The sequence below is a fragment of the Neoarius graeffei genome, chromosome 25 (assembly GCF_027579695.1).
Source record: "Neoarius graeffei isolate fNeoGra1 chromosome 25, fNeoGra1.pri, whole genome shotgun sequence".
NCBI classification, from domain to species: domain Eukaryota; kingdom Metazoa; phylum Chordata; class Actinopteri; order Siluriformes; family Ariidae; genus Neoarius; species Neoarius graeffei.
In genome coordinates this window covers 20,693,734-20,719,887 of record NC_083593.1, presented here as the reverse complement: position 1 = coordinate 20,719,887, position 26,154 = coordinate 20,693,734, and the positions used below count along the sequence as shown (strand labels likewise).

General features: G+C 44.2%; 1 protein-coding gene across 6 annotated transcripts in view; it reads right to left on the bottom strand.

Annotated features, from left to right (window-relative positions):
* Window positions 1-26,154, bottom strand: part of fryb (furry homolog b (Drosophila)) — a 230,849-nt gene that overhangs the window by 62,020 nt on the left and 142,675 nt on the right. For 5 of the 6 annotated variants that reach the window (XM_060908228.1, XM_060908222.1, XM_060908225.1 and 2 more), the window contains exons 14-24: window positions 26,067-26,153; window positions 24,059-24,230; window positions 19,033-19,165; window positions 18,461-18,568; window positions 15,127-15,361; window positions 9,421-9,594; window positions 9,043-9,129; window positions 7,669-7,928; window positions 3,134-3,323; window positions 2,723-2,850; window positions 336-393 (exon numbers count right to left, since the gene is read on the bottom strand). In XM_060908228.1, the coding sequence (XP_060764211.1) occupies window positions 336-393; window positions 2,723-2,850; window positions 3,134-3,323; window positions 7,669-7,928; window positions 9,043-9,129; window positions 9,421-9,594; window positions 15,127-15,361; window positions 18,461-18,568; window positions 19,033-19,165; window positions 24,059-24,230; window positions 26,067-26,153 (1,632 nt within the window). The remainder of the gene's footprint in view (window positions 1-335; window positions 394-2,722; window positions 2,851-3,133; window positions 3,324-7,668; window positions 7,929-9,042; window positions 9,130-9,420; window positions 9,595-15,126; window positions 15,362-18,460; window positions 18,569-19,032; window positions 19,166-24,058; window positions 24,231-26,066; window position 26,154) is intronic. The other variant, XM_060908224.1, reaches the window with a different exon arrangement.

Sequence of the window (26,154 nt, the reverse complement as noted above, 5' to 3'; positions counted from 1 at the left end):
CCCTGGACAAGTCACTAGGTCATCACAGGGCTGACACATAGACACAGACAACCATTCACACTCACATTCACACCTACGGTCAATTTAGAGTCACCAGTTAACCTAACCTGCATGTCTTTGGACTGTGGGGGAAACCGGAGCACCCGGAGGAAACCCACGCGGACACGGGGAGAACATGCAAACTCCACACAGAAAGGCCCTCGCCGGCCACGGGGCTCGAACCCAGACCTTCTTGCTGTGAGGCGACGGCGCTAACCACTACACCACCGTGCCACCCAAAACAAAAAATTATATATACTGTATATTTTAAAACATGAGATTTCAATCAAACTTACCTCTGGTCTTCGCTCTAATGCTTCTTTCATGAGTGGATGGAGTTCCTCCACTAGCTCCCTAAACACACAACAGTAATGAGATACACAAAGCCAAACACATATGAGCATACATAATCATTTACAACACACTAATAATTTCCTGAAAGCATATTTTTGTTTAAAAACTCAAAATAAACCATGCCAAATAAAAATTAAGTAAGCATTGAGCCTATATTTGATACTTTTTCCATTCTTATCTGACAAGTGTCTGTCCATCCATTACCGCTTATCGTGTACACGGCAAGCTGGAGCCTATCCCAGCTGACTATGGGAGAGAGGCGGGGTACACCCTGGACAAGTCGCCAGATCATCGCAGGGCTGACACATATGGCCCTTTTCCACTACCCTTTTTCAGCTCACTTCAGCTCGCTTCAGCTCACTTCAGCCCGACACGGCTTGCGTTTCGACTATCTAAGAACAGCACGACTCAGCTCGCTTCAGCCCTGCTCAGCCCCCAAAACTCGCACGGTTTTGGAGTAGGGCTGAAGCAAGCCAAACCGAGCTGAGTGGGGCTAGGGGCGTGAGGAGACACTCCCCTGTGCACTGATTGGTGAGGAGGAGTGTCCTCACATGCCCACACACGCCCCGCGAGCACGCTGGGATCTGTAAACACCGTAAACCCGGAAGAAGGAGAATTACGAATTACGAGAATTATGAAACCTTATGCGCCTTGCCTCATCTATACGCGCTTGCCAGTATCTGTTGGCGTTGTCGGTGACAACAAGCCACAGCACCAAGACCAGCAACACTAACGACTCCATGTCCTCCATGTTTATTGTTTACTATCCGGGTCGTGAGACTACCGCTTAAAAGATCACTGATGTCACTGTTTGCGCCGCCTAACGACATCACCTGATGTCCACCCACTTTCGCTAACTCCACCCAATGTGTCCACCCACTTCCAGCCAGCACGGTTCAGCGCGGTTGTAGTCGAAATGCAACTCCAACAGCCCCACTCAGCTCGACTCAGCCACGTTTGTAGTGGAAAAGCGGCAATAGAGACAAACACCAATTCACACTTACGGTCAATTTAGAGTCACCGATTGGCCTAACCTGATTGTTTTTGGACTGTAGGGGAAACCAGAAGAAACCCACGTGGACAACATGCAAACTCCACACAGGAAGGCCCCCCGTCAGCCACTGGGCTCGAACCCAGAACCTTCTTGCTGTGAGACAACAGTGCTAATCACTACACCACCGTGCCGCTCCACTGACAAGCGTGCATTACTGAAATTTGTTCTCATATCTCAAATGATCTTGTATTCACTCCTAAACAATGAAGCATTCTGTAAGTTAAATAACTTCACTTGAAAAAATGTATCTTCTTGGATAAAATGCTGTCATGGCTCATTAGTAACGGCCACTCCGGAGAGTATGGCGAGGTATTGTCTATGTCGTTCATTCACAGTTAGCTGTTGCAGCTCCTCATATGGCTGAACAAGCCGATTCGCGATTTGCATGTGTGGCCGCAGTTACGGCAGGTTGTTCCAACTGGAAGAGTTGGTGTGCTTGGGGCTTGCTGCCTTGCTTTTCGGGTCTGTCTCTTTCGAGCAGCATCGTCTATACGTTCGGATTCAAAGGTCTCGACTATTTTGGCTGTCGCCCGGCACCAGGAGGAGCGCTCTGAGGTGAGACTTTCAAAGTCATTTGGCTCGACTTTTCCTTTTTTGAGGTATAATTTCAGAGTGTCTTTGTATCTCTTCTTTTGACCTCCCTGAGAGCGAGTTCCCACCTCAAGCTCTCCAAAGAAGATTTGTTTCGGGAGACGTGTGTCATCCATTCTGGCACAGTGCCCTGCCCAGAGTAGCTGGTTCTTCATGACCATGGATTCAAAGCTGGTACTCTTTGCTTCTTCCAGCATGCTGACATTTGTCCGATAGTCTTTCCAGGAGATCCCAAGAATTCTTCGTAGGGAACATTGGTGAAATTGCTCCAGGGTTTTGAGGTGTCTGCGATATGTCACCCATGTCTCGCTGCCGTATAAGAGGGTTGTTTCGGGAGACGTGTGTCAACAAGGAGTTGTGTCAAAACATACCACATCTTATGGATTATGTTCACTTCAAAGTAAGGACAAGTGCCCAGAGTGCAGACAGCCATCTGTGTTATGAGAAAATACCAAGCACGCATGCTATGAGTGAATGCATGCTTTACAAGTTCCCCCACAGAAATCTGGCACAAAGTTTTATTTCCCGAATGCAGATGATCAGTAATGGACAACTCTAACCCTCAGGCTCTGAAGCAAAAGTCTAACATAAATCTAATGCAACCCTGTTAGTGTACTGTGATTATGTTCTCTGGAGTCCTCAGAGTGTTTCATGTCTCTCCTAGAAGCTTTTTTTGCACGTTACCTGAAGACAAGGGAGTTTGTCCGGCCAAAGCCCAGCACCAGAGACTCTGTGATCTCAATGCTCTCAATCCGCATGAGAGGCACCAACTGCTTGAGGAGCCAGGCTACTGACGGAGTTCCAATCACCTGCTTGCGCACACACACACACACACACACACACACACACACACTTGTCCAAAACTAATTTTTGATCTTATGGATTTGATATGGTATTGATCTATACTAAGACTTGGCATAACTTGACTTAAAAGGATGCCTCGGATGTGTTCAATTCCTACTCAACAAGGAGTTGTGTCAAAACATACCAAATCTTATGGGTGGAGGCCTTTGCTATCAGTGCACATTGGTATGCAACCTCCACTAGAGTGCATGATAAAACCATCAGAATGGTCATACCATGTGGGGCATATACCTTGTTATCGTATGTGATACTGCCGTCAGGAGTGGTAGCCATGATCTCAGGGGTGGAGGCCCTCAGGTGCCCTGGACTCATGATACTTGGCTTGGCTACGCCTAGGCACAGGATTAGGTAGTTTCTCCACAGGGTCACGTAGCTATCAGTGGGTCCGGCTGTGCTTGTCTTTTTGGCATATACTGGACTACTGCAGGGGGGACATGGGTAGGACAAATGGTCAGTTTGATTAAATTCCCTCAATTCAACTTTCTCCTTTGATTATTGCTAAGCCTAAAGCTAGCCGCACACTACGCCGATTTTCAGCGTACCGAGCCAACTGAAGTCGCGAGTCAGGCGTAAAGACTAGTTTTCGATGGTACTGACTCATCTCACAGCCGATTCGAAAAACTAATCGGGAGCCAGACTGATCGGCGAGAGTCGCTAGCAATAGCCAATCATATCTTTCGCATATAACACGTGATATTTCGTGATCATGTGACTTCTATCTTTTCGAAAAATGTACGGACTGACAATAATGTCAAACTGAACCGTTGATCAAGGGAGATCCGCGCCCCGACATGCGGTGTGCGCGCGCACTCGGCGCATGCTCAGTTGCGTGAATGTGTCATGCACCGAAAATAAGAGATTTACAAGCCAGGAACGCCTCATGATGCAATACGCAAGAAAAGAGAGATTTACTTCCATTTTACTTTGTATTTGAGTAAAGTGAATAAATAAATGGTCTGTGGAAAATACATTTAATCCTGGGAACTGCGTGCACAGGAGTTTATTTTTTGTTTACTCCCCCCGGCTGGCTACTTATTTGTCATGGCTGGCTAGTATGAGCCTTAGTGGAAAGCCCTGGGAATGCGGAAATGTCAAGTTCGATTTTAGATTTACGAACCCGAAAAAAATGTCGAAAAACCGGCATTAAAAAAATTTCACCCGCACAAACGGCACTCACCCGGCCGGTGGACCGGAAACAGAACATTTTTTAATAATGGCCCAAGATATTAACCTCTGCTTTCTTTCAGTCGTGAGTTAGTCGGGGATATGTGCGTGCCCTGTCGGGAGTCGGCTCTGAAATGGGTCGGTTCGGTACCGCGTGGATCGGCGTAGTGTGTGGCTAGCTTAAGGGTGTACTCAGACTATGCGATCTGTACCGCACCCGAGTGTGTTTGAACCCCAAAGTCCAGTTCATTTGACTAGTGTGATCGCTGTGTACTGCACTCGGGTGTGGTTCACTTGGTCTTCTTGAAAGAGCTGCACTCAGGCGCGGTTCAGTTGGGCTCGTGTACAGTGTGATTGCTAACCACACGGAACTCAAACGCTAAAGCGTGAACTTTTCAATTCACTGGAGAACATTTGGATTAATAACAGATCTGGTTCTCACCTTATTGATGAACGAACTGTAGTTGGCGAGTAAAGCTGCATCGTGATGACGTAAGCGCACTGGGGACCGGAACATAAAGCACAGTGTGAGTGCAGACCAGCGGGGGGAGTGGAGCAGGGGGACAATTGCTCTTGGGAGAGGTACAAGGCAATTATTCCTAAGCCTGTTCAAGGTGGAATTCTTTCGCTTTTATTCCGCCTCGCGGTCTGTACAAAAATGTCTGAATGCGGAACAGGGGTCTGTGTTGTTCCGCCTCTCAGCTGGAACGACTGCTAGTCACAGAGCCGGAATCTACGTCTGTGTAAAAGAGACAGCCGGCACAGCGGGACAGAGGTGTGACATTTTTGACCTTGACATTCTACTTTCCGAGACCTGCGTGAATTCAAACATCTCAGTCTACGTCATCTAAGGTCCACACGATTTTCTGCTTCAAATTGCTTCCTACTTCACTTTCTCTCTCTTTTGTTTTCGAGTACAGTTCAGGGATCGAAACAGGAATTTGGGAGCACTGGTCCATTGCCTCTCAGAGGTACTGGTCCGAATGGAGTAGCACTGGTCCGTATTTATAATTACAAATTTCAAGCCGATTTTATATATGTATTCATATAATACAACCATATTATACATGAGTGATCAATTTCAACTGTCTATAAACTTCTTCCTCAGTCATCTCATTATCATCACAATCTTCGAAACCCTCATCCAGATCGTCATCATCATCTATTGGGTCATACACCACATCATGCTGCGCCTCCTCGTCATCTTCATCTTCCACCTCCTCATTCTGTCTCTCCTGGGGCTCGACATCTCCTGCCACATACTCCCTCTCATCACCTGCAGGCTGCTCTGGCTCATCATACTTGTTGAGCGATATCCGTTTGTTTTGATAGCTGTCAGAAATGTCAAGCCAAGGACTTTTAAACTTCGCGGGGGTCTAATCTATCTGACCAATAGCGGTTCAAGTTACATTTGTCTTCACGGGCAGCAACGAAAATGAACGGGAAGAAACGAAACTTCGTGCAGCCATGCTGCATGTAGCGGTGTATACTGCGCACGTAAACAATATGGCGGCGCCCGCGTCTATGCCAACTTGACAAATGTCTCACAAAATCTATTGAAATTATCCTACAAAACGGTAAAATAGACCAAGTTTTGCTTAAAATGGGCGAGAATGGTTGATAGAAACCATTGAGGCAGTGAGTAGTTTGATATATATATAGCGTGGCGAGCCAGTCGCCCACTCGGTCGAGTACATGTTGCCACTAGTCGCCCGTACCCTTTCCAACTCGCATTGGCGAGTGGGCGACCGCCCGTTTCGATCCCTGCAGTTTTCTGTGACACTTTTTTTTCCCTGAAAAGCTAGCTCAGGTTGTAAAAGTGAATTATTTAACAGAAGTGATTACATGTTGGATATGATGCTCAGTAACTTTGCTTGTGCTTGAAGAGTGGTATAAATGTGCACGGCTAAATAAAAAAGCACCTTGACACTCGACATTGTTTTTAAAGCAGCGCCGGTATGCTCGGGGTATTCATATTTCTGATGCGTAGATATGTCACCCTAGACGCCGACACCCTGTTGTGACACGTCACGCCTCTGGTTGCGGAACACCGGCTCACAATGTAAAAATGCGCTGGCGTGGCTTCATGCCAGCTTTTTTCAGTTCACTGTAAATCACTAAAGCTGTAATATTAAAGTGCAGATTCTGGACCAATTTTGTTTTGTTTTTTTATATGAAAGCATGTCCCTTTACACACTCATCCAGAAGGGTAATTTTGCACAAGGCCATCTGTCTACAGCAGAAAAAAATAAAATCACAAAATGCGTCTGGAAAAATCCCAAGCGAGTCTGGAGCCAGATTCGTGACGGTACCTGCGGAAGCGCCAGCAGGCTGCGCGAGCTTGCACGGTTTCAGTGCACAGCCTGTGTAGACCAAGCGCTCCCATTTCTCTCTCATTGTCTGGTCTTTTGGGAAACGAGGAGTACTAATCCCATCAAGATTGGTGTTGCTACACCCTCCTATGATACATCTGTTAACCATTTTAATAATTACGTGATAACATTGAAGAAATTTGCAGAAAACCACCAGGTCGTTTTCTCATAAACAAACCAGCGCTGACGTAGGATTCAGAAGGAGGCGTCCCGCACGTGACGTCACGAAAATCAACGTTTGCCGGGAAATCCAAATGCCAAGTTTTTTCAGAAGTGGACCAATTCGCCTCAAATGGCTTGATATCATCTGAATTTTTCTGGTATTGCGCAAGGTAAAAAAATTGCACAAAATGCAAAATGTGACAGATATTTGACCAAAGTTTAATATAAAATAGGAGAATTACATCGATCTTGCTCCTGAATTTACCCGTGATATGCACTTTAATGTGCCTCTTTTAGGCCAATTTTACAGAATATCTGTGTGAAAAGGGCGCTAGTATGAATACACCCTTAGACTCTAAAAACAGCATTTTGGATATGATGAATCAGTAGGAACATCCTTTTACTTTTTCCTGCTTATTTCTATGCTAAGCAAATGAATGTGTGTTTTTTAAATATTTTTTTGGGGCTTTTTTCCCCTTTATTGGATAGGACAGTGTAAAGGCAGGACAGGAAATGAGCAGGAGAGAGAGACAGGGAGGGATCGGGAAATGACCTCGGGTTGGAATTGAACCTGGGTCCCCAGATTTATGGCATGGCGCCTTAGCCACCTGAGCCACGACACCCCCGTGAATGTGTTTTTACTTCCAGTAAAACAAGACATACAGAAAACAATGTATTGCCACAACATTCAAATGTAAGGCATTCTTCTGCTTACAAAATGCTGTACACGTGTTAACAGGTTAAAGTTTAGAACACAGATTTTCTTAGCTTTTTTCAACGAGCTGTGGATAAGAATTTTTTAATGTAAGCATTTTGGATTCCAATTAAGTAATTCCAGAGTTTCAATTAAATATGGGGTGTGTAAAAAAAAAAGCAAATGGTGTGTGATCAATATAAAACTTTGTACAATTTTGTGAAATTATACAATTAAAAATTATTCTTACGAGTATTATTTTTTTTAATTAGACATGAATTAGAAGTGGGCCCAACTGTACAGATTGCTTAACCAAATCAGAATAAAAATGCATTTAAATTTACATTTATTAAACTGATTGCTTCCGAACTCACTTGGGGTCCACCAGGGGCATGAGCAGCTGCAGACGTGTGAAGGCATATGGCCAAGCGTAGCTCAGAGCCATGGGACAGTGTTTTGGCAGGTGCTCCTGCCGAAGAAAACTATAGAGACACAGAACCCAGGGGTCTTTCACTGACTGGGCGAAAATCCACACGTGAGACGGGCTCTTAACGTCATAGTGGCTGTTGACCAGACGTGCATTCCACTCCACCAGCCACTGTAGGTCCACATGGTGACTCAGTGGCAGAGTGGCCTGAAGATACAGAAAGTCACAGAAAGCAGGACTTTATCATTCTACACATAATAACAGAAAAGATTCACATCAGAGTGGCTGGAAGCACAAGTGCTCTGACATTGCTACAGTGGCGCTAGCCAGATTGCCAGGTGACCCTTAAATTAATGTGCTCAGACTAAGGTCCAGGTAAGTAGGACATCTACTGCTGAAGAAGAAAAAGAACAACAGAGTGGAAATAAGCTGTTGTGAATACTGTACACACCTATAATCACAAATGCAGGGCTCAAAATTCATATATTTTTTCACCAGCCAGCCGGACTAGTTACCTTCCAAAGTAACTCGCCAAACAGAAAATCAACTCGCCAAAATTTGTTCATGTATGAATTTTACTTCTGTCAAATATAACGCAAAAGAGAGTAGTTACCATTGTTCATGACTAATGTGCATTTATTTCAAGACCCGAGTATTTTGATACTGTTTTTTTTGCACACTTTACAAACTGGCATTTGCTGTTCCATGTCCTCCTCGCGATATCCAAAAAAATGCCAGATGACTGACCCCTTACTAGTTCTTTTACGAACCAGTTCGTCCGCTTCCATTTTTAATTTGTTGCTGAAATTGACAGAGCTTACATGGTAGCCTGTGCAACACCAGCGATTGCACGAACTGAGTCAGCGCTGTAAACTGAAACTAGGAAATCTTCCCGCAAGTTCCTTTCAGCACCGAGATGTCGCCCGGGATTGGTTGGCGAGTGTGTGATGTTATTGTTTGTTTATTTTTACCCTTAGGCAGCCTCTCACGTTACTGCCTGAGGGACAGGGAGAAAAACACCGGAAAAGGTTTTAAACAAACGCAACAAACACGAAACAAATGCAAGTCGGCAGATGACCATAAAATACTCGATAGTTACAATATAATAATTACATGTATCTCACACAGAATTTTCGGAGATATGTCGCACAGTCTGAATCTTTGCTTCATATATATTTTTTATTTTCAACTAGCCAGCTGGGCTGCCTAGTGACAGGAATTACCCGCCAAATGACAAATTAAGTCGCCTCGGGTGACCGGACCACCGCGAATTTCGAGCCCTGCAAATGTGTTATCAGCGAAATGAAATTCGAGTACGTACTGAATCAGACACAGCCACATGGACAAAGCTATCCAGAACTATGGGGCTGAGCTGGTCCATCACCTCGATCATTGGCTTATCATCATCCTGAAAGCAAAAAGATAAGACAAATCCAGCACTTGTATTACTGTGGAACTCAGGCCTGTAAATTATGATAAACGTGCCCTTGTTTTCAGTATACATCTTGCTACACTGGTTACAATAATCAACGCAGTGCTTCACTGACAACCTCACTTATTTGGGATCGGCAATGCTTTATAATTTTGCCATCCATGACCTACCTGTCATTAATAGCTCTGCTGTACAAGAATTCAAACAAACAACAAAAAAAATCATTATCAGATATCAAAATAATCATTAAGGTGAGACAAATCTTACCTCTGCTTGGCCTATGGCTGTGAAGAGCAAACGGATCTCTCGGAGCACAGTCACAGCAAGTTTGCGGGTGCTCGTCTGGCAAGAACAGAGTAGAAGAAGGGCCAAACCCTCGACAGCATGCAGCACCGTGGAGTGAGGGCTGCGTTCCACTGGCAACCTGGAGCTCCCACCAGCCTGAATGTATACATTTATCATATTTATATATACAGTAACAGTCAAAAGTTTGGACACACCTACTCGTTTATAGGTTTTTCTGTATTTTGACTATTCTCTACATTGCAGAACAATACTGAGGACATCAAAAGTATGACATACGGACTTGTATGGCGAACAAAAAAAGTGTAGTCACTTGGAATGCTTTTCAATTAAAAGGTGTGCCTTGGCAAAAAGTTAATTAGTGCAATTTCTTGTTTTCTTGATGCATTTGAGATCAAACAGGAAATAGTAAATAATAAAAATACAGTAAAGAGCACTATTCAGCAACTGTAGTAATCCATATTATGTTAAGAACCGCGCAGCTAAGTAAAATGAAATGACATTCATCATTACGTGAAGACATGGAGTTGAAAAGCCATCAAATCTGAAGGTTTGTTCAAACTTTAGTCACACACACACACACACACTATATATATATATATATATATATATATATACACACACACACACACACACACAGTGCTCGTTGTAAATGAGTGCACCCCCTTTGAAAAGTAACATTTTAAACAATATCTCAATGAACACAAACAATTTCCAAAATGTTGACAAGACAAAGTTTAATATAACATCTGTTTAACTTATAACGTGAAAGTAAGGTTAATAATATAACTTAGATTACACATTTTTCAGTTTTACTCAAATTAAAGTGGTGCAAAAATTTGTACACCCCACAACAAAAACTACTGCATCTAGTACTTTGTATGGCCTCCATGATTTTTAATGACAGCACCAAGTCTTCTAGGCATGGAATGAACAAGTTGGCGACATTTTGCAACATCAATCTTTTTCCATTCTTCAACAACGACCTCTTTTAGTGACTGGATGCTGGATGGAGAGTGATGCTCAACTTGTCCCTTCAGAATTCCCCGTAGGTGTTCGATTGGGTTCAGATCAGGAGACATACTCGGCCACTGAATCACTTTCATCCTGTTCTTCTTCAGAAATCCAACAGTGGCCTTAGATGTGTGTTTAGTCATGTTGGAGAAGTGCACGACGACCAAGGGCACGGAGTGATGGTAGCATCTTCTCTTTCAGTATAGAGCAATACATCTGTGAATTCATGATGCCATCAATGAAATGCAGCTCCCCGACACCAGCAGCACTCATGCAGCCCCACATAAGGACACTGCCACCACCATGTTTCACTGTAGGCACCATGCAGTTTTCTTTGTATTCCTCACCTTTGCAACGCCATACAGTTTTGAAGCCATCAGTTCCAAAAACATTTATCTTGGTCTCATCGCTCCAGAGTATAGAGTCCCAGTAGTCTTCATCGTTGTCAGCACGGGCCCAGGCAAACTCTAGGCGGGCTTTTTTGTGCCTGGGCTTTAGGAGAGGCTTCTTTCGTGGACGACATCCATGCATGCCATTCCTCTGCAGCATACGCCGTATTGTATCACGGGAAATAGTCACCCCAGTTTGGCTTTCTATTTCTTTAGATAACTGCAGTGAACTTGCATGCCGATTTTCTTCAACCCTTCTCATCAGAAGACGCTCCTGTCGAGGTGTTAACTTCCGTGGACGACCTGGACGTCTCTGTGAGATGGTTGCAGTTCCATCTTCCTTACATTTTTGTACCACTTTTGCTACAGTATTCTGACTGATAAGTAAAACTTTGCTTGTAGCCTTCACCTTTGTGGTGTAAAGAAATGATTTTCTTTGGGGAATTCTGAAGAGACAAGTTGAGCATCACTCTCCATCCAGCATCCAGTCACTAAAAGAGGTCGTTGTTGAAGAATGGAAAAAGATTGATGTTGCAAAATGTCGCCAACTTGTTCATTCCATGCCTAGAAGACTTGGTGCTGTCATTAAAAATCATGGAGGCCATACAAAGTACTAGATGTAGTAGTTTTTGTTGTGGGGTGTACTCATTTTGCACCACCCTAATTTGAGTAAAACTGAAAAATGTGTAATCTAAGTTTATATTATTAACCTTACTTTCCCATTATAAGTTAAACAGATGTTATATTAAACTTTATCTTGTCAACATTTTGGAAATTTGCTTGTGTTCATTGAGATATTGGGCGGCACAGTGGTGTAGTGGTTAGCGCTGTCGCCTCACAGCAAGAAGGTCCTGGGTTCGAGCCCCGGGGCCGGCGAGGGCCTTTCTGTGTGGAGTTTGCATGTTCTCCCCGTGTCCGCGTGGGTTTCCTCCGGGTGCTCCGGTTTCCCCCACAGTCCAAAGACATGCAGGTTAGGTTAACTGGTGACTCTAAATTGACCGTAGGTGTGAATGTGAGTGTGAATGGTTGTCTGTGTCTATGTGTCAGCCCTGTGATGACCTGGCGACTTGTCCAGGGTGTACCCCGCCTTTCGCCCGTAGTCAGCTGGGATAGGCTCCAGCTTGCCTGCGACCCTGTAGAAGGATAAAGCGGCTAGAGATAATGAGATGAGATGAGATGTTACTTTTCAAAGGGGGTGCACTCATTTACGCTCAGCACTGTATATACAAATCACACATTTTTTACACTTTGAATGAATTCATTCCGATCAGCAATTCCGGATGTTCATACATGAATGCAATCTGATAGATGTGTGTGCTTATATGTCCCAAGCATACAATCAGAATAGAATTTCTGATATGGGCAAAATCCTGCAAAGCTGGCTTACTCGGCCATGGTGAGTATTTCAGCCAATCTTATCGTGCTTCTTTTATCTATTTTATTTTCACAACAATTGGAAAGAAACCTCCTCATAGTAATGCTGAACAGGAGAAAGCAAGCACAGGATAAGTTGTTTTGGAAAGCTGTCCTGTACAGAGTCACACCTTTGCTGCGTATTCCGAATTACTATAACATATATCTTGGCAAAGTGAATATAAACATTTGTCTTGCAACAATAGACAATGGGGATCTTGGGATAATTATCCAATACTTCCTGGAGCAGCATGTGACATTGTACGTACCGTTCTTACCACGAGACCACAAACAAAGCACCTCACTGTGCAAAGACATACTGAACATGCGTAGAAGATTACAGGTACAGAAAGCAATCTGCTTGAGCGGTTACATAACTATCCATCCATCCATCCGTTATCCGTAACCGCTTATCCTGTGCAGGGTCGTGGGCAAGCTGGAGCCTATCCCAGCTGACTACGGGCGAAAGGCGGGGTACACCCCGGACAAGTCGCCAGGTCATCACAGGGCTGACACCTATCATGTTCCAATATCTTTAATCGCTTAGGTTCAAACAAAAGGTGCCAAGAGGTTTACCACATCTAGATGTAATTATCAGAAAGTGAAAGCTGCAATTCTGAAATATTGTTTCATACTCATCTTTTGAGCTCAAACCCAAATATCAGCATATAGCAAAAACAAAAGTATCGGCATTGTCATTGACTTTTGGAGGAGACTGTATATACATAAATTTTGACATATTAGTAGTTACAACAGATACACGCAAAACCATTTTTGGACAAAAAAAACTTATATCATAGCCTTTTAATTTTAAAAGATGCATGTAATCATAAAGAGATGCATTTGTAAAAGCAAACTATTTCTTCACAAAAAAAAAACATTTTGTGAGATAACAAGACGTTTTAATATATTGGTTGTTAACTGATATTTATTGGTACCATTCTGTGAGTGAAGTACATATATGTTATTTACCAGCTGGGAGGTCCGTATCGTGAAATACCGTGACCGAGGTCTTGAAAGTACTGAGCGAGGCCCTCTGGGCCGAGGTCAGTATTCAAGGCCAAGGTCACGGTATTTCACCATACGGACCGACCTTAAGCTGGTAAATAATATATAAATTTTTTTCTTTACCAAATTCTAACAGAAAACGAGAGCGTCCGAAAGGGAAAACCGAGCCGAGACGCCATTTTGAATCCTCATTCACGGCTGTAATGCAAATTGCTTCCTCCTCGGTATGCAAGTGCACTTCCATGGCAGGAAATAAACTACATTTTGCCGCCTATGTAGTCCCCTATTTATACAAATAGGAGTCATTCAGGATTCAGCCATGTTTTTGCTCGGCGTTAGCGAGTTACAGGTTTTTCACTTTCTCCTGAAATGTTTTCTTTTATTTCTTCTTCCTCAGGGTAGTAAAACTTGCTTTCGCTGTGAACACTGTCGTTATCACTATCCATGCTGTAAAATTAATGCTATTTTGAATCCTCATTCACGGCTGTAATGCAAATTGCTTCCTCCTCGGTATACAAGTGCACTTCCATGGCAGGAAAAAAACTACATTTTGCTGCCTATGTAGTCCCCTATTTATACAAATAGGAGTCATTCAGGATTCAGCCATGTTTTTGCTTGGCGCTAGCAAGTTAGGTTTTTAGCTTTCTCCTGAAATGTTTTATTTTATTTCTTCTTCCTCAGGGTGGTAAAACTAGCTTTCGCTGTGAAGACTGTCGTTATCGCTATCCATGCTGTAAAATTAATGCTATTCTCCTGAGAAATGCGAAAATAAATGTTGACAAAAAATGATACTATGTTTGTTGCTGTTGTGAACGAGCGAGTCGCCAGAGGTCCGTAACCGGGGTCCGTACCGTAGGACACAGACCCGCTCACCAGCCAATCAGAGCGCAGGATTTGGGCCGCAAAAAAAAAAAATATAGATGTTATTTACCAACTGGGAGGTCCGTATCGTGAAATGCCATGACCTCGGCCTTGAAAATACTGACCTTGGCCCAGAGGCCTCGGTCAGTATTTTCAAGACTTCAGTCACGGTATTTCACCATACGGAGCGACCTTAAGCTGATAAATAATATATTTATTTTTTTCTTTACCAAATTCTAACAAAAAACGAGAGCACCCAAAAGGGAAAACAAAGCCAAGGCGAGCCGGCATTTTGAATCCTCATTCACGGCTGTAAGACAAATGGCTTCCTCCTCGGTATACAAGTGCACTTCCATGGCAGGAAAAAAAACTACATTTTGCTGCCTATGTAGTCCCCTATTTATACAAAATTGAGTCCTTCAGGATTCAGCCATGTTTTTGCTCGGTGTTAACAACAGTTACAGGTTTTCGTCTTCCTCAGGGTAGTAAAACTCGCTTTCGCTATGAACACTGTCGTTATAGCTATCCATGCTGTAAAATTAATGCTATTATACTTAGAAATGCGAAAATAAATGTTGACAAAAAAATGCTACTATGTTTGTTCTTGTTGTGAACGAGCGAGTCGCCAAAAGTCCATAACTGGGGTCCGTACCGTAGGAGTTCGGACCGCTCGCCAGCCAATCAGAGCGCATGATTTGATGGAAACCGGACCGCGAAAAAATAATCTTATGTATTGGCAGAATTCTATACCGTAACATTGGAAATGTTACGTTTTTTGTGTAATGTATTGGCAGTAAGAAGGACAAACTGTAACTTAGCAGTAAGAAGCATTTAAAGTAATGTACTAGTACAAATGCTTGCTTTACCATTTTGAATTCATATGGAAAGAAGGCCTTGCAGTGTACTGGCATTGTGAATATTTTCTGTTCTGTGTTGAGTTAGCACTGTTGATCTGAAGTGTTGTCACTGATCATTGCAGTATTACCTCTGCTGAGCGCTTGCCCGGAGCCTGCAGTGCCAGTCTCCACTGGGTGAGCAGCTGCAGTAGTAATTTTACTGAAGTGTCCTGAAGCCCCTGCTGGGTGTCCTGCACCTCTCGCAGCAGAAAGTTTGTGTAACCAAACAGAACATCCTCTCGCCAATCAGAGAAGTCCAGCAACAGACTCTGGAGGGAGTTCTGGGCAATTAGACGGAGCTCAATATCCATATGGACTGTCAGCCTAAATCACATTACACACACACACACACACACACACACACGACATTTGAAAATTCTCACCATGGCAGCATTGTACCAAAGGCAAGAAAAGATTAACAACAACAACACTCTGCAACTCCGCTATAACAAACACTTTTACTATGAACTTTTGCATATAACAAACTAAGTTTGTGTCCCCCAGCCTTTACTGACAATGAGTCGGAGTCTTCAAAGAAGAAACATCACCGTGTCACGTCCACACGCATTCATGCTCGGAACGTGCAGCACCGTTAGGACTAATTGCTATGGAGCTGTTTCGGATTAGAGCACGATCACAGCGCGTGCTTATAATGACACACAGACTTGGCGAAGTTTACGCGCTGTACCTGGTCTCTCGTTACGAAGCCTTGTATCTGTGTATTGCCTTTCTGGTTTTGACTTCGTTTTGTGTATTTAGGCTCTGCCTTTTATCTTTGCCTCCACCATTCTGTTTGTGCCTCACTTGACCATTGCCCATTTCATGACCCTCCCGTTGTCTTACGTTTTTGAACTGTTTGCCTGCCTGTTTATAAATAAACACTCTTCTTGCAATTACATCTGTCATTCGCCTGCTTACATGACACCCTGAGCCAGAGCATTTTTTAACATAGTTACATTTTTAACATAGTGGCCAGATTTGGTCTCCAAGTCAATGCCAAACCAGCTTCACTGGGAGACCAAATTTTAAACCAAGTTATGTTAGATTGATGCTGAAAGGTAAACCTGAAATGGGATTATGGGAGATGCTTGAATTGCTAGTCCAAATTCATAAGACTGTTTTCTTTGGATTGGAATGTTTAAGAAATATTGAAGTTGGGTTGTCAAGACTGTTCCAATTTCCAAATTATAGACTAAATATACAGTTATTTGATACTATGTTTCACATTGAGCAATAAAATTGAAGATTTTCTTATTTCTTATTTTTCACTGTTTCTTAAAATACATAATATTATGAAAGTTGATAAAACAATAACTTAAACTCATAGTGTAATTTTAGTATTTTACCATACTTAGGATGAAGTTATGGTAACTTGACACTGCATTAACTATGTTGATATTATGCTGGCTGAAACGAGGATTCGTAATGCGGCAATTTGCATCACAGAATATGCCGCAGCGGTGCAGCCGCATGGACTCTGGGGCCTGTGATTGTATTGCCCAGACCAGTTGGTCTCCTAGTGGAAAATCCTTAAAAAATGCTCTGCCCTGAGCCCTGCGTTCCTCTTCCCACCAGAGACAAATAATAAGTAGTCAAGCCCGCAGTCAAGTTAACAATATCTGTGAACGCCATAAAACAAAGGCTTAACTCACCTAAGCTTCTGTGTTGATCACTAACAATTATCGAGAACGGTGATGAAAGGATCAATGAAAGGAGGAAATGACTGCTGATACTGCTAAACTTAACACCTAATTATAATGAAACGTCCATAAAGTCTCATCACTGTGACCCTGTAGAACAGGATAAAGCGGCTAGAGATAATGAGATGAGATGAGATGTCCATAAAGTTACTAATGACCTGATTGTCTATTGTATTCTGAGGATTCTGTCATTTCTGTAATTTTCTATGAAACTGTTCTTCAAGCTGGGTGCTCACTCACCTGTCTCTTTTTCTATGCTTCCCCTATATACACTACCGTTCAAAAGTTTGGGGTCACTTTGAAATGTCCTTATTTTTGAAAGAAAAGCACTGTTCTTTTCAATGAAGATCACTTTAAACTAATCAGAAATCCACTCTATACATTGCTAATGTGGTAAATGACTATTCTAGCTGCAAATGTCTGGTTTTTGGTGCAATATCTCCATAGGTGTATAGAGGCCCATTTCCAGCAACTCTCACTCCAGTGTTCTAATGGTACAATGTGTTTGCTCATTGCCTCAGAAGGCTAATGGATGATTAGAAAACCCTTGTACAATCATGCTAGCACAGCTGAAAACAGTTGAGCTCTTTAGAGAAGCTATAAAACTGACCTTCCTTTGAGCAGATTGAGTTTCTGGAGCATCACATTTGTGGGGTCGATTAAATGCTCAAAATGGCCAGAAAAATGTCTCGACTATATTTTCTATTCATTTTACAACTTATGGTGGGAAATAATGTCGCTTTTCCACTACAAACGCGGCTGAGTCGGGCCGTGCTGAGTTGGGCTGAGTGGAGCTGAGCGGGGCTGTTGGAGTTGCATTTCGACTACAACCGCGCTGAATCGTGCTGGCTGGAAGTGGGTGGACACATTGGGTGGAGTTAGCGAAAGTGGGTGGACGTCAGGTGATGTCGTTAAGCAGCGCAAACAGTGACATCAGTGAGCTTTTAAGCGGTAGTCTCACGACCCGAATAGTAAACAATAAACATGGAGGACATGGAGTCGTTAGTGTTGCTCGTCTTGGTGCTATGGCTTGTTGTCACCGACAATGCCAACAGATACTGGCAAGAGCGTATAGATGAGGCGAGGCGCATAAGGCTTCAGAAATTCTCGTAATTCGTAATTATTCTTCTTCCGGGTTTACGGTGTTTACAGATCCCAGCGTGCTCGCGGGGCGTGTGTGGGCATGTGAGGACACTCCTCCTTACCAATCAGTGCACAGGGGAGTGTCTGCTCACGCCCCCAGCCTCACTCGGCTCGCTTTGGCTTGCTTCAGCCCCACTCCAAAACGGTGCGAGTTTTAGGGGCTAAGCAGGGCTGAAGCGAGCCGAGTCGTGCTGTTCTTTGGTAGTCGAAACGCGAGCCGTGTCGGGCTGAAGTGAGCTGAAGCGAGCTGAAGTGAGCTGAAAAAGGGTAGTGGAAAAGGGCCATAAAAGTGTGACTTTTCATGGAAAACACAAAATTGTCTGGGTGACCCCAAACTTTTGAACGGTAGTGTGTATATATATATATATATTTTTTTTTTCTCATATTACTGTTATTAAAGCTAAAGATCTTTGCTATATTGTTTACTGACATCAGGTTTCTCCAAGCTCTCTGCATTCTATGTAATGTCTTTGGTATCTGCCCCATGTTGAATTCATCTTTTGCAGCATTTTGCAGCCTTTTTGTTGGTTTCATGAGTATCCTTTAGAAGCAGAAATGCTGATTCAAAAAGCTCTCTCACCTAGCTAGCAGGTCAATAAGTTCAGGTTTTGACATGCCGTCTGGAAGGATGCGGGGAATGGCTGCCACACACGTCCTAAACAGGTCGATCTTTGGTTTCCTCTCACCACTGGGAGAAAGAGAGAGAGAGAGAGAGAGAGAGAGAGAGATGTACGGATGACTCATGATACCTTGTTATGAGTATCCTTGTTTCCCACACATTCACACACAGGTAAATACCAGACCATGAAAGGGGATACTGTGACTTTTAAAAGCCATTCAACTGAAGCTTGATCCAGCCAGGCTGAAACAAGAGCACTGCAAAACACCCACACGAGTGCAATCTGCAGCATAACATCACCTTGTAAAAGTTGCTATCTTGTGATATAACCACAAAGGACAATCTGAAAACATGAATTCACATGTCATCTTTATGCTTTGGGTTAGGTTGTTTGCAAAATATACACGGGCTTAAATCTGGTTTACGGTATGGTTAGGTTCAGATGTGAATGTCATCCTTTGTGTTTATAACATTCAGATACCGTTTTTGTAACGATACCTGCAATAACGCCTGGAACTACAGGTGAAACTTACGTAATCATGTCTTCTGGCTCTTTGTTGAGCATTTGCACATTGGTAAGCATCATACAGCGGCCCACCTCCTTATCCAGGTGCCTCAGGATGTTATCAATGGCCTTCCTGACCTGTGAGTAGTACAGTGCCATACCTGAGAGGGGAACGCAGAGAACACGATGTCACCTTATTTACACACACCTTATTTATAGCCCCTACATTTACTAGCCAAAGGCAATATCAGAAATTCTATGATTTCCTGTCATTATGGAGACCTCTGAAGATAGAAAAACACACAAAAGTGCACATATACACACAGATACACACTTTCATATTTCAAACAAAACTGACTCGGGTTATTTTATTAGCGCAGTTAAATACTGGCGGGTCACACGTGATGAGTTCCACCTAAGTTTGATTACTGGCAATTTATTTATGTTTGTCTCTTTTGTTCTTGCAGAAAGAAACCAGTAACAAGAGGGAGAGCTGAGCAACCCAGTGCTATGGTTGTGTGCACGTGTGTGTGTCTAAAACGCAGAGAGTGAAAATAAAGTCGCTGACAAGTAGACTAAATTAAAGCATATCTTTAGCTGTCATTTATGTCTCCCATTTCCTCAGCTACAAGACAGTTACACTGGTGCTGAAACCCAGAAGTGAGGAGAACGTGCTGTCATGGAGGTCATATTAGTTGCTGAGATCCTTTAGACTCTCATCAGCAACCATCAAGCTTAACATCAGGCTCTTTTCATGCTGTGCACAGAGGAAGAGCACTGCTGCTGGGCTCGGTTCCAGGCCCAGGCAGAGGACTGGCAGGTGATCCAGACCCTGGTCCAGCTAGTGGCTACTCCTGCAACCACTCCCATGGATATTGCAACCAAACCACACCTTCTACTGCTCAAGATGGATCTGCAAGATGACCCGGAAGCTTTTGTGAAACTGTTTGAGCATGGCTAACCTTGCAGTAGGCAGACCGCCTATTACGGGTCCTGCTGGGGAAAGCCCAGCTTGTAACTCTACAGCTCCCAGCCACCAACCTGCTGGAGTACCTGCTGGGCCTGAAGCTGGCTATTCTACAGTGGGTCGGCCACACCCTGGAACAACATCGCCAGCGCTTTCGCACGCTTGCATACAGTGAGATCGGCTGGCCATTTGCCTTCGCCCAACAGATCTGAGACGTCTGCCGCTGGTGGCTGCTGACTAGAGAGTGCAACACCAAGGACATCATCAATCTAGTGGTACTGGAGCAGTTCGTCATTCGACTCCCAGGGGAACGTTGGCCTCGGTTCTGTGCCACAGCACAGCTTCACTGGAGGAGGCGGTCTGGCTGGCAGAGAACCATCTGTCAATGCTTTTGGGAGCAGGCACTTTCACCTCTTCTCTCTCTTTCATCCTTCTCTTGTGTCTTCTTGCCCCTCCCCTATTCCCACACTGCAGAAACGGGGGACAATATCCCCAAAGCCCATGCCCTGATCTTGTCGGGCCATTAGATCCATCTGCATGAGGGTATTGCTTTGTGTTAGTCTTAGTGGATTATGTAACGCGATACCTGGAAGCAGTGCCTCTACCCAACATTTCTGCATGAAGTGTTGCGGGAGAACTCTTCTGTGTTATCTTCTGAGTTGAGATTCCAAAAGAGATCCTGACTGATCAAGGCACAACATTCATGTCACGCACTCTTTGCAAACTGTACAAATTACTGGGGATTAAATCAATTTGTACCAGTGTTTACCATCCACAAATGGATGGGCTGGTCAAATGATTTAATCTAATGCTTAAAAATGTGATTCCTAAATTCCTTCATCACGGAGTTAGAAACTGGCATAGACAGTTGGAACACCTCTTATTTGCAGCATGAGAGGTCATGCAAAGCTTCCACAGGGTTCTCTCCATTTGAAATATTGTATGATCACAAGCCTTGTGGCGTCTTGGATATCTCATCTCATCTCATTATCTCTAGCCGCTTTATCCTTCTACAGGGTCGCAGGCAAGCTGGAGCCTATCCCAGCTGACTACGGGCGAAAGGCGGGGTACACCCTGGACAAGTTGCCAGGTCATCACAGGGCTGACACATAGACACAGACAACCATTCACACTCACATTCACACCTACGGTCCATTTAGAGTCGCCAGTTAACCTAAACTGCATGTCTTTGGACTGTGGGGGAAACCGGAGCACCCGGAGGAAACCCACGCGGACACGGGGAGAACATGCAAACTCCACACAGAAAGGCCCTCACCGGCCCCGGGGCTCGAACCCAGGACCTTCTTGCTGTGAGGCGACAGCGCTAACCACTACACCACCGTGCCGCCCGTCTTGGATATCATTAGGGAAAATTGGAAGGAGGGACCTTCTATTAGGCAAAATGAAATTCAATATGTTCTTTACCTGAGAACAAAACCCCACACACTGAGTCACTTAACCCAGGAGAATTGGCTACAGATGCAAGAGCAGCAATCACAGCTGTATAATAAGGGGGCTCCAGGAATTTGCACCAGGAGATAAAATGATAATTTTGCTGCCCATGTCAAGCTCTAAATTACTCACAAAGTGCTCAAAGTGGCAAGGTCCCTTTGACATCACACGGTGAGTTGGAGAAGTCAACTATAAAGTCAGGAGAACAGATAGAGGCAATTCAATCCAGGTTTACCCCCTCAATCACCTGAAACCATGGAGAGAAGAGGTTCCTGTGGCTCTGGTAATGGTAGTTTCTGAGAGGGAGGGGCTGGGACCAGAGCTAAGGCTAAAAAGTTCAGCCCAATTCACCCCAGTCCCCTCTGGAGACCACCTCTTGCCATTCTAGAGAGCACAGGTTGCAGGAGGAAATCTCAGATGTGTTTTCGCAATTATCCAGGTGCAGTAATTTCATAGAGCACCACATTGAGACTCCTCCAGGGGTGGTGGTATGGAGCTGCATGTTTCGGCTTCCTGAACAAAAAAAAAAATGGTTTGGGATGAACTCAAGGCTATGCCTGTCATTGGGGTAATTGAAGAGTCACACAGTGATTGGAGGAACCTGATGGTTTTGGCTGCCAAAACCAATGGGTTGGACCAGTTCTGTGTAGACTTTAGAAGAGCCAATACGGTGTCAAAATTTTATGCATATCCAATGCCTCACATTGATGAACTGCTCAATTGGTTAGATGCAGCTTGCTTTTATTCAACCCTGGATTTGATGAAGAGATACTGGCAGATATCCTTGAATCCACTATTCCATGAAAAAAACAGCCTTTTCCACTCCATTCTTTGTACACCAATTTGTCACCCTTCCATATGGGTTGTTTCGAGCCACAGTGCTATTTTAACAACTCCTAGACAGAATCTTCTGCCCAAATAGCGCACATGCCGCTGCCTATTTGGATGATACCATTATTTATAGTCATGATTGGCTGTGGCATTTACAACATCTGAGGGCTGTCCTGAAATCGTTGAGACACGCAGGACTCACAGCAAACCCAAGAAAGTGTGCAACTGTGTGGGTGGATGTACGGTATCTGGGCTTCCACTTGGGCCCAGACATGGCCCAGACATGGGCAGATGCTTCCCCAACTTGATAAGCTGCATCCCCAACTGCAGCGATTGTGACCTGCCCGAGACCCAAGACCAAAGGGGTGAGGCAGTTCTTGGGGCTCCCTGGCTATTACAGAAGGCTTACACCTAATTTTTCGTATGTCACCAGACTGCTGACTAACCTCACTAAAATGGGGACACCAGATCCAGTCTGGTGGACAGAGCCATTTGAACTAAGTTTTTCCCTGGTTAAAGGGGTTTGAGTGGGGGCCTGCTGTTGCAGTCACCTGGCTTTGGTCTTGCAGACAGACACATCGAACAGAGGGCTGGAGGCTGTTTTGTCCCAAGTGTTGGAGGGGGAGGAGCGGCCCATGCTGTACATCAGCCACAAGCTCTCCATGTGGGTGAGTAAGTACAGCATGACCGAGAAGGGGGGTCTCGCCATCAAATGGACAGTCCTCAAAGTACCTGCTGGGACGCCCTTTCACTCTCTGTTCCGACCATACCCCGTTTCACCACATGGATGCCAGTGCACAGATTACTTGTTGGTATCTGGCTCTTCAACCCTTTAAATTTGAGGTAGCCCACAGGCCAGGGGCACAAATGGTGGTGGCAGATAACCTCTCCCTCGGGGGGGCAAGCAACGGAGTCAGCTGCAGGCCAGACAGCTCCGTGGCGTCCCAGTGGGGGTATGTGGCAGTGGTGTGTGGGGTGGTCGAGCATCAGTTGTGGGCGGCGAGGAGTCAGATAGAATCGGCAGGTGACATGTGATGTTTCACCTCTGTTTGATCAGTTTATTTATGTGTCTCTTGTGGTCTTGCAGAAAGAAGCCAGTAATGAGAGAGAGCTGAACAACCCAACGTCGTGCATGTGCGCATGTGTGTGTCTAAAGTGCAGAGAGCAAAAATGAAAAGTAGACTATAATAAAGCACACCTTGAGCTATCACGTCTGTCTCCCATTTCCTCATTCCCCAAGTTGCAAGTGTGTTAAATACACTATATGGCCAAAAGTTTGCGGACACCTTATCATCACACCCTTCTTTTTGCATAACGCATTACAGATTTAGTCCCAATTTTTCTGTTATAATAACCTCCACTCTTCTGGGAAAGCTTTGCACTAGATTTTGAAGTGTGGCTGAATTTTTACCCATTCAGCCACAAGAGCATTAGCGATGATGAGTGAGGAGGCCAGGAGACCAGACCTAACCCTAAACCTAACCCAGTTCATCCAAAAGGTGTTCAGTGGGGTTGTGGTCAAGGCGTTGTTTCAGCCATTTGAGTTTTTCCACTCCAACCTTGGCAAACCATGTCTTTATGGAACTCACTGTGTGCATACTGTCATGCTGGAACATGTTTGGGCCTCTTAGTTCCATTGAAGGGATATCCCAATGTGACAGCATACAAAGACATTTTATACAATTACGTACTTCAACTTTGTGGCAACAGTTTGGGGAAGGATCACATATGGATTTGATGGTCAGACATCCACAAAGCCACAAACCACCATACTCTTGTGTTTGTATATGAGCTGAACACTCACCAATGAGCTTAGCCTGCTCTTCTGTTAGAGTCTTGCTCAGGTAGGTCTTCTTCTTTTTTAGAGTGTTTCCTGAGGGCAGTGTAGCGCCGGTGTTGGGCATGGGTGGCTCGCCGTCCTTCTGTTGCAGGCTGTCAGCTATGACCAAGAATGCTCTCAGAGCAATATTCATTCTCTGTATAACACAGACACACACAGTGAGACACTCTCAATAGGTATTTCATTATATAGACAGTTAGTTTGACAGACGACAAAGTTTTGAACTTTAACAATTATTGTCAAAACGTATCTTCCTGTATCCTCTTCCAGGGGCGTAGCTGGGGTGGAGGGGGGGTCCTGGGGTGCCCGTGACCCCCCCTTTGTCAGACCATACATTTTTTCAATAGCTGCATAAGAATATTAGAGAAGCACCCACTGTAATTTTTCTAACCTTTTTTTTTAAACTAGATTGTCACCTCAGCCTCATTAGGGTTTCTATAACCTTGTATGGACTTCCTGTGGTTTGGGCACGAAAACCCAGTTCTACGCAAGCACAACACGATCGCACTAGAAAGCGTGGTCAAGCTGCCAGTGTAGCTGCAGTCTTTTTAGTTGCGAATTACGAGTGTTTCCTCTTGTGTTAATAATTCGCCATGTCGAAACAAGCGAAACTTTCCTCCTTCTTTCGACATGAAGAGAGGTAAGCAATTTATTATATATTTTTTTCCCCATCAAAGTTGCATTTTGTGGCTTCAAAGCTAAGTTTTAGTGCTGTTTCTAGAACACAACATCAAGAAAACATGGAAGAAACAGCAATAATGGAAGAGCCGGTTTCTAAGCTGCCTAAAACTAGCAATGGTAATTATTTTTTGTCACATTTTTTTCATAGTTCTATTCTAGTACTAAGTCAGTTTTTTTATGATAAAATAGACTCAAAACAAGATGCATCATCGCCTTCGGCAGACCAAGAAACACCGGCCCAAGCGGCAGTTGCTGGTGAGTGAGCTTGGTTTGCTTAAGCTATGGTCGCTTTTGTTTGGTTTGATAGAATTAGCTCAAAACATTACTACGGGGCGGCACGGTGGTGTAGTGGTTAGCGCTGTCGCCTCACAGCAAGAAGGGCTGGGTTCGAGCCCCGTGGCCAGCGAGGGCCTTTCTGTGCGGAGTTTGCATGTTCTCCCCGTGTCCGCGTGGGTTTCCTCCGGGTGCTCTGGTTTCCCCCACAGTCCAAAGACATGCAGGTTAGGCTAACTGGTGACTCTAAATTGACCGTAGGTGTGAATGGTTGTCTGTGTCTATGTGTCAGCCCTGTGATGACCTGGCGACTTGTCCAGGGTGTGCCCCGCCTTTCGCCCGTGGTCGGCTGGGATGGGATCCAGCTTGCCTGCGACCCTGTGGAACAGGATAAAGCGGCTAGAGATGATGAGATGAGATGAGACATTACTACGGTCAGTAAGCTCAACCATTCTTTTTGGTCGAAGTAGGCGTTCTTGATTTTTCAGATGAAATAATCTTTTTGGCCGATGAGCAGTAAGACAACAAGAATAGAGAGATCTGCATCGGTTGACTAGGGTAAGATGTCGAGCCGCTATCCATACACTGCCGGATAAAGCTGATTTGGCCTAATCATTGTCCGACATCTCAACAGCTCGCAACATGAGATGAAAGAATGGTGCAAAGGCCGTGTTATTTTCTCAAATGTATTCAATGTATTTTTTCATTTAGAAACCTGCAGGTATGTACTCAGGCTGCCAGCCAGTGTGTGACCCCCCCTTTGAAAAATCCTAGCTATGCCCCCGTCTTCCCTAAAATCTAATTTAAAGCTAATAATCTCTAATAACCAAATGATATCAAAAACAAATTATAGAATGAACAGGACATTAAAAATGTCACTGAAGGAAACATTGTGAAAATGAAACATCCATTTATTGTTCAAAAACAAATTTATACGTTTGCGTTCATCATTTACGAGCCACTGATTATGCTAAAACTCAAGCAAGTTGGAAAGAGGAGATTACAGATGAAACTTTACCTCAGGATTAAGACTAAATGCCTTCGCTGATTTGCCAACACTGAGGAGGTCACAGATAATTTCCTTCATTGCAAAATCCAGTCTTTCC